The sequence below is a fragment of the Arvicanthis niloticus genome, chromosome 14 (genome assembly GCF_011762505.2).
Source record: "Arvicanthis niloticus isolate mArvNil1 chromosome 14, mArvNil1.pat.X, whole genome shotgun sequence".
NCBI classification, from domain to species: domain Eukaryota; kingdom Metazoa; phylum Chordata; class Mammalia; order Rodentia; family Muridae; genus Arvicanthis; species Arvicanthis niloticus.
Window position 1 is genome coordinate 61,060,766 of NC_047671.1, and position 13,044 is coordinate 61,073,809.

Consider the following 13,044-nt stretch of genomic DNA (forward strand, 5'->3'; position numbering starts at 1 on the left):
CCCACATAATATATATTTATGTAGCTCTTTCTTTCTCTAGACAGTGATCAATGGACACTCAGATATCTGGGCGGACTCCTTCCAAGCCGGTTGGCTTTTTCTAGTCTAAATAAATAAATAAATAAATAAATAAATAAATGGAGCCAGATGGGAGAGAAAAGCGCCCATTCCACCTCCACCACCGCCTGCGCCGCCGCCCCGCCCGCCCGCCCGCCCTGCCTTCGCTTAGCCCGCCTGTCGCCCTAACAGAGCGCAGCTAAGTGGATAACGCCCCCCTACCTGCCCACACGAAAATGAAAATCAATGCTTTGAAAATACAAAAGGTTGCACCTGCTGCTACTACCAAAAAAAGAAAAAAGGAAAAAAAGAAAGAAAGAAAGAAAGAAAGAAAGAAAGAAAGAAAGAAAGAAAGAAAAAGAAAGAAAACCAGCCCCAAAAAGGCAAAAGAAGAGACCGAGAGCCCAGTTAGCTAACAGGCACCCGCTGCCCGCGGCTGCGGGGCCCGGAATCTCAGCGCCTCCCAAAGAGCCATGCGCCTGGCGCTATTTATAGCCGGGGGACGTCTCGGACTGTACCACTGCCGCTCCGCGGGGCCGCCGACGGGGGAGGCGCTCGAGGCCGGCGCCGCCCCGGCCTCCCTGCCCCCGGCCGCCGCCCGCCGCCGTGCGCCCCCCAGCGCGCCCACTCCTGGTCCCCGCGCTCCCCTCCTCCTACCGCGCGCCCTCGCCGCCCCCACCCCTGGTCTGGCAGGGAACTTGAACCGGTCCAGCCTGTTTAAACCGAAAGGACAGAGATCCTGTCTGTTCAATGTAAAAAAAAAAAAGAAGAAAAAAAATCACATCAGAGAGAGAGAGAGAGAGAGAGAGAGAGAGAGAGAGAGAGAGAGAGAGAGAGAAAGAGAAGAGAGAGAGGAGAGAGAAGAGAGAAGAGAGAAAGAACGAGAGCTCAGAGCAGAGCAAGGTGTAGGAAACCAAAGGGGAGAGAACCCGAGCGTGTGCGTGTGTGTGTGTGTGTGTGTGTGTGTGTGTGTGTGTGTGAGTGTGTGTGAGTGTGTGTGTGAGTGTGTGTGTGAGTGTGAGTGTGTGTGTGAGTGTGTGTGAGAGTGTGTGTGTGAGAGTGTGCGTGTGTGTGTGTGTGTGTGTGCGTGTACGTGTGTGAGCGCGAGCGAGCGAGTGAGGGAGAGGAGCGAGAGAGTGCGAGCGAGAAAGAATAAAAGGAAAGATTTTTCTCTATGTATATAAAGATGGCCACGTTAGCAAACGGACAGGCTGACAACGCGAGCCTCAGTACCAACGGGCTAGGCAGCAGTCCGGGCAGCGCCGGGCATATGAACGGATTAAGCCACAGCCCGGGGAACCCGTCGACCATTCCCATGAAGGACCACGATGCCATCAAGCTGTTCATTGGGCAGATCCCCCGAAACCTGGATGAGAAGGACCTCAAGCCCCTCTTCGAGGAGTTCGGCAAGATCTACGAGCTTACGGTTCTGAAGGACAGGTTCACAGGCATGCACAAAGGTGAGAGCACCTTTCCCACTCAACTTTGCCGGGGAGCAGGAGCGGCCGGGCAGCAGACTGGCCGGCAAGCGACTGGCAAGCGAGAGACGGGGCGAAAGCGAGCCGCGGGCGGGCGCCGAGGAGGGAGGCGCTCCGGCAGAGAGATCGAGCTGGGATGTGTGGGGAGATAGATGTTCGCCGGGACAAGGCTGGGCTGGAGGCGAACAGCCGATGGAAGCGGTGCGGTAGAGAGGGCAACAGAGACAGGAGATGGGAAGAAAGAAGGGATGGGGGTAGCAAATAAGGCTCGGGGTTTTGGATCTAGAGACTTGAAAGATTGGGATGGGGACAGCTGCTCCCGGGAAACCCAAAAAACTGAGCGGACTGGCGGGCGCTCAGCTTGCCCGGAATCTGGGGTGCTGTCCATCGCCGTGGTGCTGAAAACACTACAGGAATTGCTCTCCTCTGCATGGGCCAGAAGAGCAGAGTGCAGCCGTCTAAAAGGGATAACAAATTCAAGAGATATTTTTATTTTGCTATCAGTTTAACAGTAAACTCTCCCTAGCGAGATTTGTGCCTCAGTAGTCTGGTTGTCGTGTGACTGGTGAGAAGGGGCTGGTTTCGATATTTGGAAGGATTGATTAAAAACCCAAGGCAAGAATTAGCAAGGAATGAGCCATCCCCAGGGTGGAGTGAGGGGTCTAGGAAATCTAAACAATCCCCTTCCCCAGTGAGGCTGCGATTTGGGAAATAATATTATGCATGCAAGAGGTGCATTTTGAAAGGTAAGCTTTAATTTATCCCAAACTCACCATACTGTGAGCTTTATAGTACATTATTTCTTCTTAGAAGCAATCACTGTTTGGTGAGTGCCCATGGAAGGTAGAGACAGAATAATCAAAGAATTAAAATCTAACAACTTTTTAGGAAAGTGGTCATGGGATTGTCTGCAGCCTGCCTGTTTTCTCTGTGTTTTATTATCTTTAAGGCAGAACCCCAAATGAGTTCAGTTGTAGAATGTGTGTGGGTGTCTTGTGGGTGATGGAATTAGCCCAGTGCTCTGCTCCCTAACAGTAATGTATAGGATGTGCCCCAGGGATTAATCGGTGTTGGAGTTGTGTGGGCAAGTTAAATGCTTTCTGAGAGAGATTGATGGCCAGGCAGGGAAGGAGTACGGAGCTAAGGAAGTTGTAGGGATGTATGGACGTTCCGCTTTTAATAAACAGTACTGTGAGGAGCCATAGAAGATACGGTTAGAGCTGGTGGTTCTGAAGATGAAAACACACACACACACACACACACACACACACACACACACAGACAGCAGCCTCATCTTTGGCCACAAATGGGCTATGAACGTAGCTGATCCTCCGGCACATTAGGTGCAGAGCGCAGAGCTGAGTGGCTCTCTAAGCAGCTGAGGGTTTTCACTACCACAACCACCCTCAATCCCAGCCCTCCCTCCATGTGAATACTAAACAGAGCTCCAAAGTCTTCCTAGCTGGAGTCCCAGAGAGCAGTTTTTATTGGCTTTAGCATCTTCCAGCTTGCATGCTGAGGAGTAAATCTTAAAGTTAATGACATGTTGAGTAGCACAAAGAACACAGCAGAATGGAAATATACTAGATTTGTTGGTGTGTGTGTGGGGGGGGGGTCTGTCATGGAGAGAGAAAGAAACCTTTATCCAATATGGAGAAAATGTCTGTTCAGAAGAGAGATTGGAAGGGGAAAGGGGAAGGCAGGCTTCAAAATAATATTTGGAAAAATAAATACTTTCTTTTCCCTCCCTCTGGAGGCAACCATGTCTTTGTAGTTTTTCCCTTTCCAATCAGGCTCCCTGGAAGCTAATCAAGGTTTGTATCAAACCTTTGTCATTCTAATAGGGCCTCAGTCTTAAAAATAGTGATAATAAAATTTTAACAGCACAGAGGAGGGAGGCTGTCCGTCCTCACAATCAGTTCTTATAGTAATTTAATATTTCAAAGTTTAAAAAAAAATCAGAACCCACTAGAGGCAAAAGACAGTTATGAGGAGCTGGATGTTCTGTGGGCTCTGAATTGGAGCACTTTACTGCCCCTCTATTTCCAGTGCGGATAAACTTTAACATTATTCCATCTTTTCTCCTCAGCAAACCCTTGCTGCGGCCACTACTTTGCTTCTACTGTGATTTGAACTCTCTTATACTATAGTAAAGAATTTTTATCATTTGCATCAGGAAGCTACATAAGGTTTAGCACACACACACACACACACACACACACACACACACACGTGTGTGTATAATGTATATGTTTATACAGGATCCCTAAGACAGGCAAAACTTTATTTTCCAAATAATTCTTCTTACAAACTGGCTCAGTCTGTGACAGGCAGGACTGATGGCTCTGACACACTGAGTGTTCCATTGTTGTCCCTTGTCTTCCATAATTTGGGCATATATTTTTCCTTCTGAAAGGTCCTGCTTCTGTGTCCTTCTGATTTTTACAGTCAGGGTTGGGCCCCCCACGTCCCTGGCAGTCCTGAGAAGCTCCTGGAGAGATGTGTAAATCCAAGCATCTCTAAGGGCTGCTTTATTCAGCCCTAGTGGAGTTTGAACTCCTGCTTCAATGATGCAGTCTGATTTATTAGCTAATCCTGATAAAAATAAGCCTCTGGCCACCTTAAAAAAATTACTTGCCTGCCATCGGTGATTAATTACTCTTAAGTGAAAAAGCATGATGAGGCTTGAAGGATGAAAGCTGCTTTTGGCTTCTACATCTTCCCAGTCTCTAAACTGACAGCATGAGGCTAAGGATGGAACCATGCCTTTGTTAAGCCCAGTTTCAGGGCATATTTGTGATCCTTGTTCCCCTTTCCCGAGTGTTTAACTTCTAATAAATTATGATGGGATATAATTGAGAGACCTAACAAGACACTGACCCCCCATTGTGGATAGCATGTGTACAATATTGGTTCTTTAAAATCGGTTAAAAAAAAAAAACTAAATGATATGCGTGAGGTTTCAGGTGGGTATCCTTTTCTTGGCCACCTGCCATTTCAGGTAACTGAAAAAGGGAGGAGCTCTAAGGGTTAATGGAATACCTGCCATGCGTAGAGTGCACCTTAAAAGGCAATTACTCCAGTCAAATTGGGAGTCCGTGGAGGAGGGAGTGGGTGGGTGTTATGGATCATCCCAACCCCCATATCCAGAAAAGGCTGTTGGATTGGGAAGCAGCAAATAGCAGCTGTGGAGTGGAATAATTACTGTAAAGGTAAATTTGCCCCCTAGAGACTAGCAAGCAATTGGTGGGAAGGGGATCTCTGTGTGGTAGGCAGAGAGAGAAAGAAAGAAAAAGGGCCAAATCAAAATTCAAAGAAACAATACACACAGAAGAAAGCCCACTGTAATGCAAACTCTCACTAACTGGAAGCTTCTCTTCTCCCCAATTCAAAGCACTTTTAAAAAGATTGTTTTTACAGGCTCCAAAGAGAAAGACATCGTAGTATTGATCAAACAAGAAAGAGGCCAATTCCCGGGATAGCAGCAGAAATGAGCTGAGGGCCAATTTCACCCTGTTTTGTAGAATTTTTCTTTCCTGAAAAAGCGAACAGGTCGCCCACTTCTCATTTTTCTTTTACTTCTCTAATATTCTTTTTGTTTCATAGTGAACACAGGATGGTTACTGAAGGTATATAAATACACATGCATATCCGTGCTTGTGTACACACGTGCACGCGAGTGTACACACATACACACTCACACACACACACATCACTGCATCACACACGACTAAGCCAGAAATCCATTCATAACTTTGGTCCTGTCTAACAAGATAGGAGGCAGCAAAGACTGAGTTACTGAGATATGTAAAGACTAGTGCTCTCTGGATAGCCATATTATAATGCATTATCTTTGAAGTCATTTAAGTCCAATTTAAGTGGTATTTAGTATAATATTTATGAATTAATGTAATCTAAACATAGGGTTGTTCCCAAAGGTTTAAACTGCCTTTACCACTGATGTGCGCTTGTTCTGAGAGCCTGCAATGCATTATAATCTAAACAGCCAAGTCCCCAGAAGAGTCCCTCTTATTATCTGGTCAGAACAGCTTTACACCTGAGTAGCTACTATGCTTTAAGATTTTTACCTACTGTATGATCAAAAATCTACTCTAGTGACAGACCAGTATTAGGACAAGGACTTGAGACCTCGGGACTGCTGCTGTGGGAACCCCAGCCTCCCATACTATTGCACTCCATACAGAAGAAGAGTGAGGACTGAGTAACAGAAACTCCTGTGGATTTGTCTCCAAGGAGGGCATCATTTTAATACATCTTTACCATCAGTTGCACAACCTCTTATTTTATCTACACCTAGGTAGAAAACACTTGAAGCCCCTTGATTTGTTATGTAAGTGGGAGGAAGAAATGGAGGTTATGGTTATGTTTTGGTTATCTGTAACCATCTTCACAAAATTACATTTCATATTCTCATTTAAAGACACAAGCATTTTTTTCAGAACATCAAATTTTCACCTCTTGATTTTAGCCAAAATGGCTTTCTTTATTGCTCTGCTTATAGGTGAATTAAAACTGTAAGGCACTATCTAGTTTCCATTTTCAAAATGAGTCTAAAACAGAAAAACTGAGTATCAGCATGTGTGTCAGCTCAATGAAGATGAACATTTTAAAATTACTTTGAAAAATTAAAAGTTAGTTTTGTCCAGAGAAAAAGACTAGCTGGGTGACTTGTTACACACCTACAACTGCTAAAAAGAAAGGTTTACCTCGTCAACAAGAGAAAAAAATGGGATACCCAGAATAAGAAAACAAGAAAAATACTCCAAAATTTTCACCAAGAAAAAATAAATAAATGAGCCGTAGCAATCATTTGGAGACTAAGGGATGTCAAAGAAACATTAACCATTTAAACGCTTCCAGATTCCAGATGTCAATGTGTCCTATTTAAAGGCAAAGAAAAACTAGGGGAGTAAGTGGCTTATTTTAAAGACTGGTGGTTATTTATTCTTTGAGAATAGTTTTATTCATCTTTAAAATGGAAGTTCTGCAAATCATCTCACAGGCAAATTAGCATGCACATGTGCACAAATGTCCATCTATGTACAAAATGGTTAACTTCGTTCCACATGTATGAAAAGAAGGGCTGGCCTAGATTTCATTGCAATTCAACAGAGAGGTGCTAGCGTGCACCCAGCCCAGTCTGTAATGGTAATTCCAGGTTGTACTGAAAGAATCCCCTTCATGTTCCCTTCAGCCCTTCCACTACCTCCCCCGGTGGACCTGGGTTTGTGGCTTCTCAAACACAAAATGAAAGAAAACCAAGGCTTTTCTTGAATGAAAACATGGCTTGAAAACAATTAGAAAGTGCATACTAAGGTTACAACTCCATAAACAGTCATTGAGAAGTTCTCAGTTTTTTGTTTGTTCGTTCATTCATCCATTTGTCTAAGAGCTGGGTTGCAGGGACATTTCTGACACCAGATCACCATTACCACGGTCAGTTATCACTGTCCTCATTGTTCTAGGTAATAAACCAGGATAGGAGAGAATGCCTGAGAAGACAGCTAAGACCTACTTCATAGTTAAGAAAAGAACTGACTCCAACTTTGCCTAAGACAGATTTAAGGAAAACACTACAGAGCTCACAACTTCCATGTACCTGGAAGAGGGTCAGTTTCCAATTCGACCAAGTGATCTTACCTGAGAAGGGCTTGGGGTGGTATGGGTGTAAAAGACAGGGAGATGCAACTGTGAGTAGTACCTGACACTGCAGGCAGAAATTTTAAAAAGCAGCACCACAGAGTCCAAATGCCAGCTGGAATCTGGGTGTGCTGTTTGACAGTGGTTGAGAGCAAAGTGGCTTCTGAGCTTGGGAGGGAATCCCATGTGACATGCACAGAGAAGAACCAGGTGGGTGTGAACACCAGTACTCTTGTGAGAACTGGAGGGTGGGGTGGAGGAAGACGCTATGACCTGTGTGGGTGTTGTACGAATGTGTGTGTGCCCACACACATACACACATATGCAAAAGGAAGAGATGGCAGAGACAAGTAGCACAGAGATAATGTGAAGGGAACACCACCAGGAGAGTAATAGAAAGAGAACAATCTAGAGAGAAGGGCTGCCCTCGTTTTTATATACATCTTCCCCTCAGTACTTGTGCCTTTGGTTTGTCAGTGCCCAGGTTGCAGTGTGGAATTATGCTTCTTTTTATATGGCTAGTTTTCCACTCAGAAGGCCAGGTTTGGGAGAGAATCCCATCATCATCCCCCACCCATCACTCTTTGAAGTCTGGCCTGCTTCTCCTCACCCATTGACTCATTTTAGAAACGACCTTCAATCTGGGATCTGAGAAGGCAACCACAGAGCCCAGCTCTCTGCGGGACTGAGTCTCCCCACCCACAGCTTCCCTATCCCACATACTGCCCCTGGCATTCCAGCCTAATTCTCTCTCTCTCTCTCTCTCTCTCTCTCTCTCTCTCTCTCTCTCTCTCTCTCTTCTCCCCCACCCCTCCCCTACCTCTCTGTCTCTCTGTCTCTCTCTGCCTTTCTGTGTCTCTCTCCCTCTCCTTCCCTATGTCTCTCTATGTGTCTCTGTCTCTCCCTCTCCCTTCCTCTTCACGCTTTGTCTCTCTGTCCCTCTCAGCCTCTCTCTGTCTCTGTCTTTCTCTTTCTCTCCCACTCTCTCTCCTTCTCTGTCTTTCTCTTTCTCTCCCACTTTCTCTCCTTCTGTCTCTCTCTGTCTCTCTTTCTCTTTCTCTCTCTCTCTCTCTCTCTCTCTCTCTCTCTCTCTCTCTCTCTCTCTCTCCTTCCCCCCTCTCTTTCTATTTGACAAGCTAAGTTAGTCCTAACAGGCCCACTGACCACTGAGCCACATTCTCCCCAAATGCAACCAGGGTGTGGCAGAAACACAATTACCCTCTTTTTGAGCTCTTTATAACAAAGAAGCACATTCCTTTCTCCGTGACCCCTTAATTCTGTTTTATCCAAGTCTTTTACATGCTTGGTCTCTCTGAAAATGGCAGAAAGAATCCTGTCTTGTCCAGTCACTTCTGAGGCTGGACCAGTGATCACCCGTTCCTCCTGGCTCATCCACGGCCCTTTCATCGTCCATTATCTTTCCTCTCCCTCTTTTCCTCATCCTTGCTGCTAAAGAAGTCTACTCAATCCCAAACTGGCACCTGAAGAAGGAGCCAAATGCTCCAACTGACCACATAAATGTGGAGTTAAAGGTGCTAGGACCAAAAGGCAATTGTAGAGGCACCCAAAGCTCCTACACCTGATGGACTCAGAAACCAAGGCTGTCACCCACAAGGTTCCCACATGATGTCCACATAGGTGCTTGTGATAGAGCTGTGGCTATGCCATTGCACCTATCCAGGGGCCACAAGAAACTTGCTTTGTGGAAATGGAGGGGGCTCTTGCAGCAATTCTACCAACTCAGGAAATCCCTCTGGTTTCTGAGCCCTTCAAAAGTAGATGTTTTCAGGATTATGCATTCACAGGGTTTCACCCTTTCCACTTGATCCAAATTTCCTTCCTCTTATCCCTGTTGTATCTCTTCTCCAGCATGAGCTGATTGAGGCTCTAAAACAGCTATTCACAGCAGCCCAGCTCAGGAGCAGATCCTATGTAGCCATCTGCAAGTATAAATAAATGGGTGCCCTCTTGGAGAAAAACGTAGTCCTAGATCTGTGAATACCAAAAATACTGATCAAACTCAGGAGAAAATTGATAATGAGCTGGCTTGCTGTTGCAGGGGCTTAATTGAGAGTGACTCCGGAAGGCTGGCTCTGGACAGCCCTGCACAAACTGACCGCGAGGTTACTTTATGGCAATACACTGCTTTAATTATCATCGTTGTTAAGAAAGGCTATAGATCAAAGGTTCCTACACACTTAACAGACCTCACTACCACAACTCCCAGGCATCAGGCTGCACTACCACCCGCTAGCTAGGCCAGCAAGCTTCCCTTCGTGACTGTTGATTTTCTCTTCTTTGTTATAAAAAAAAAAAAAAAAAAAAGCCAGTTCTTCTGCACAGTTGTCTGTCCTAGGACAGGAAGTGTGATTGGTGGTGTTGGCTGAGGGCTTGGGGCTGTCTTTCCACAGCTGTTTCTAAAATTATACAACTAAAGCTCATTTCACCTATGAATCTCAGTGGAGAGTGTGTTGGTAGAAGAAAAATAGAAGCCATGGAAACAGAGCTACTAGAAAAGGGGTGTGTGTGTGTGTGTGTGTGTGTGTGTGTGTGTGTGTGTGTGTGTAAGCACATGTAGAAGCCATGGTATATCGCCATATAAATATTATGGTATTAATACCTTTCCCACCCACTGCCCACACCTCTTAACTTCTCCCTCTCATCTCTTGAGCGCCTGTGCCTCTGCTGTATTTCATGCTGAGAAATGTGCACAACTGAAGCATGCGTAGATGTTGCTGTATTGAAATATGTTTGGATCCAGTTGTGAGTGCTAGGCACCCAGTGAAGGACAGCCCTAACCTGGGGTAGACAGTGCCTGGAGAACCCACTGTTCAGTTTATAATGGGAACCTCACTTTCCAGTGTCCCCCTACAAACTGACAGGTGACTTCATTGAAATTAGCCCATGGAGTTGTTCTAGGCAGATTTGAACGCCATACGTGGCTGTTTGTTCATTATTCTAATTTAATGATGCAGTCACACCTAATTAATCCATGTCTGGTTTATTCATATGCTGTATCTGAAGATCCAGAAGATTTCTCTAACTAGCCAGCTTCCTTGCACAGGGATAAGTGAAGGACCACCCCCTACAAAGAAGCAGGTGTGGGCCTCTACAGGATAGAACCACTGTAGAGCCAGTTGGCAAAGACATGATCTCTGATACCTCCCTATCCATGAAGGGAGGCCTTACAGCAGACCCAGAAATGCCCAGGAGTGAGGGCTGGGCACCTGGGCATACATACATACACAGAGAGAGAGAGAGAGAGAGAGAGAGAGAGAGAGAGAGAGAGAGAGAGAGAGAGAGAGAGTTTGCCTTCAATCACAGAAATCCAGCACCAAGAAGGAAGAAGGCTGGACCACTGCATGCAATCAGCAAGGTCTGCTGGCCTGCCAAGCATTCTTCTGACCAGGAAATTGGTGCAGAGCATTGAGAGGCTGAGCTGAGTCAGCCACCCTGCTTCTGGCCTTAAGAAAGTAGAGCCAGATGAATTATTATTGCCTGTGCACAGATAAACCAAGTCAGCGAGGAAGCATGCTGCTCAAGTCCAGCCAGTAGAACGGCCTTTGATGTGTCTTTCTGTGGCTGGTGCTGGCCAGACAGGTCACACTGAATGCCATCTCTCACCTGGCAGGTAAATTAAGAGAATGAGGCATCAGCCTAATAATATCCCTGTAAAGTCAAGCCTTCTCTCAAAAGTCCTAGGAGACAAGAGGCATCCAAAGATCAAACACAACATCACAGTGTATTTGTAGGGACTGTCTGGTTCTTCTACCTCCCTATAATGCACTATTTGATCAGCTCTAAAAGGGCCAGTGACCAAGACAGACTCTCTTTCTGTCTCTGTCTCTCTGTCTCTATCTCTGTCTCTATCTCTGTCTTTCTGTCACAAACACACACATACATACACACACACACATCATGCATATGTACACAGATGTCTTCTTGCAAACAACATCCATCCTACCCTCCCGTTTTATCCAATGTAGGTGGATTTTTACACGTGCTTGAAATAGAGAGAACACACTGAAGAATGTATATGTCCTTCCTGTAACGGGCTTATCAATACCTTTTAAAGAAATGTGACAGCCTGCCCAGAGTGATTCAGTTGTGTGGACAAAGGTTAGCATACAGATATCCATTATTAATAATATCAATATCTTGGTTGACCAATATAACCAGAAATGGTATCATGCTGCTGCTGATGGGAGAGGCCGGAGGACTCCACAACAATAGCAGGAAATTGTACCCATGTAAAATTAATCATATTGACTGGTTCTAAGAATATACAGGGAGGTGACAATGTTGGGAGTGTTTATGTAGTGGGAGAGGAGACCTTGTTCCCAGAGGCTTCATAAACTCCTGGGATGAGCCCATAGGGAATGGAGGCATCCCTCCGGTAACTGATAATAACAATTTCCATCTTCTGCCCTCTGCTTTCCAGCAGGGTAAGGTGGAGAGGTGTTCTCTGGACGGGAAAAGAAAGAAATTCAATCCCCTAACTATTATCCATCCAACATATCCATATCTTTATATCAAATCAATACTTGGCTTGGTCTCACTGGATGTGACATGAAAAGCATCCTTGTTCTTTCCCATAATTGTGGGAAGAGGTCTATCTCCAAGGAAGTAGGGAGAGCCTGAAGCAGTGGCTCCAATGAACAGGGTAGAGAACTGGGCCCTGGAGATGCCAGGATGCACATCACAATCTGGTCCAGGAGGAACAGCATTTGTTTGAATCAGTTATCTAAGTACATTCTTGAGAATAGAGACTCATGTGTTCTCTGTATGCACTGATGACAAGGTGAAAATGTTCTGGAATCTAGAAAACTAGCTCCCACCAAGGTTTACCTCTATTTGCAGTGAGAGATGAAAGAAAAAGTCAGGCTTCTTTGACCTTAGTATTGCATTGAGGTTCATCAGAACCTTTTATTTTCCTGCCCAAGGAAGCCCTGGCTCATCCTGGTGGTGTTTGGATGCCTTGAAAATGTTCACAGGAAGGAACAGAGATGAACTCCAGTGTTTGTGCGCCACAAGCCAAGCCCAAAAGAATATCTTCTCAATCCTTTTATCTTTTCCCAAAGCCAACAAGACTGTTTGAAGGGAGCCCTTCCTTTACACCCAGGCCTGTGGCAGAACTGATAATTGAGAGAGCAGGGGCATTCCTTAGATTGGAAAAGATGGCAAGATATAGCTATCTATGGGTGAATAGATGAATGGAGAGAGGTGTCTCTTGAGGAAGGTTCTTCTCTCACATAAACAAATGCTCGTATCTTAGCATACTGGCCACATCAGATCCCGAACATATTTGTTCCCATGCACAGGAAGCCACCAAATGGCAAGTTGTTCTGCATCCCATCCAGTAGCCAGGACTACAGTACCCAGACTGAGTTCCCTTCATTTTGTTCATCAACTAGCTCTCTCACTAAGCCCCCCTCAAGTCTCAGAGTTTGAGTCTATCTCCCAAAGTGGTCTTAGAAGGCAAGAGAGAAAAGTGGGTCCTGGTGACAGTTTAGATCTCCCCAGATGTTCCCCTGCTCACCCCTCAGCCAGAAGTCACAGGTGTTAGCAGCTTCAGAGAGAATACAAGCAAGCAAGCATCAAAGCCCGACCTCTGCTTTAGACCCTTTGCAGAGAGTAGGGAGGAGTCCCCAAACTGTGGAGGAGGGCTCATCTCCTCTGGCTGTCGCCTGCCCTCTGACGGTGAGAAGAAGAACTCACACACCTCTGATGCCCCCTCACAAAAAACAACCTTCCGCAGTCCAGGAACTCAGGCCCCATGAAAAAAGTAACTGCTGTGCAGCTCTCACATCATAAAGGTGGGGGCTAGCATCTCCCTGTGAGAGTGGAT

The 13,044-nt window shown here is 45.7% G+C and overlaps 1 protein-coding gene across 26 annotated transcripts in view; it reads left to right on the top strand.

Moving 5' to 3' along the window:
- Window positions 1-806: 806 nt before the first annotated feature.
- Celf4 (CUGBP Elav-like family member 4) overlaps window positions 807-13,044 on the top strand; it is a 277,788-nt gene continuing 265,550 nt past the window's right edge. For 17 of the 26 annotated variants that reach the window (XM_034518343.2, XM_034518325.2, XM_034518328.2 and 14 more), the window contains exon 1: window positions 1,084-1,517. In XM_034518343.2, coding sequence (XP_034374234.1) covers window positions 1,232-1,517 — 286 coding nt within the window. In that variant the 5' untranslated portion in view covers window positions 1,084-1,231. Of the gene's footprint in view, window positions 1,518-13,044 lie in introns of all 26 variants that reach the window. The other 9 variants (XM_034518340.2, XM_034518347.2, XM_034518346.2 and 6 more) reach the window with 8 other exon arrangements.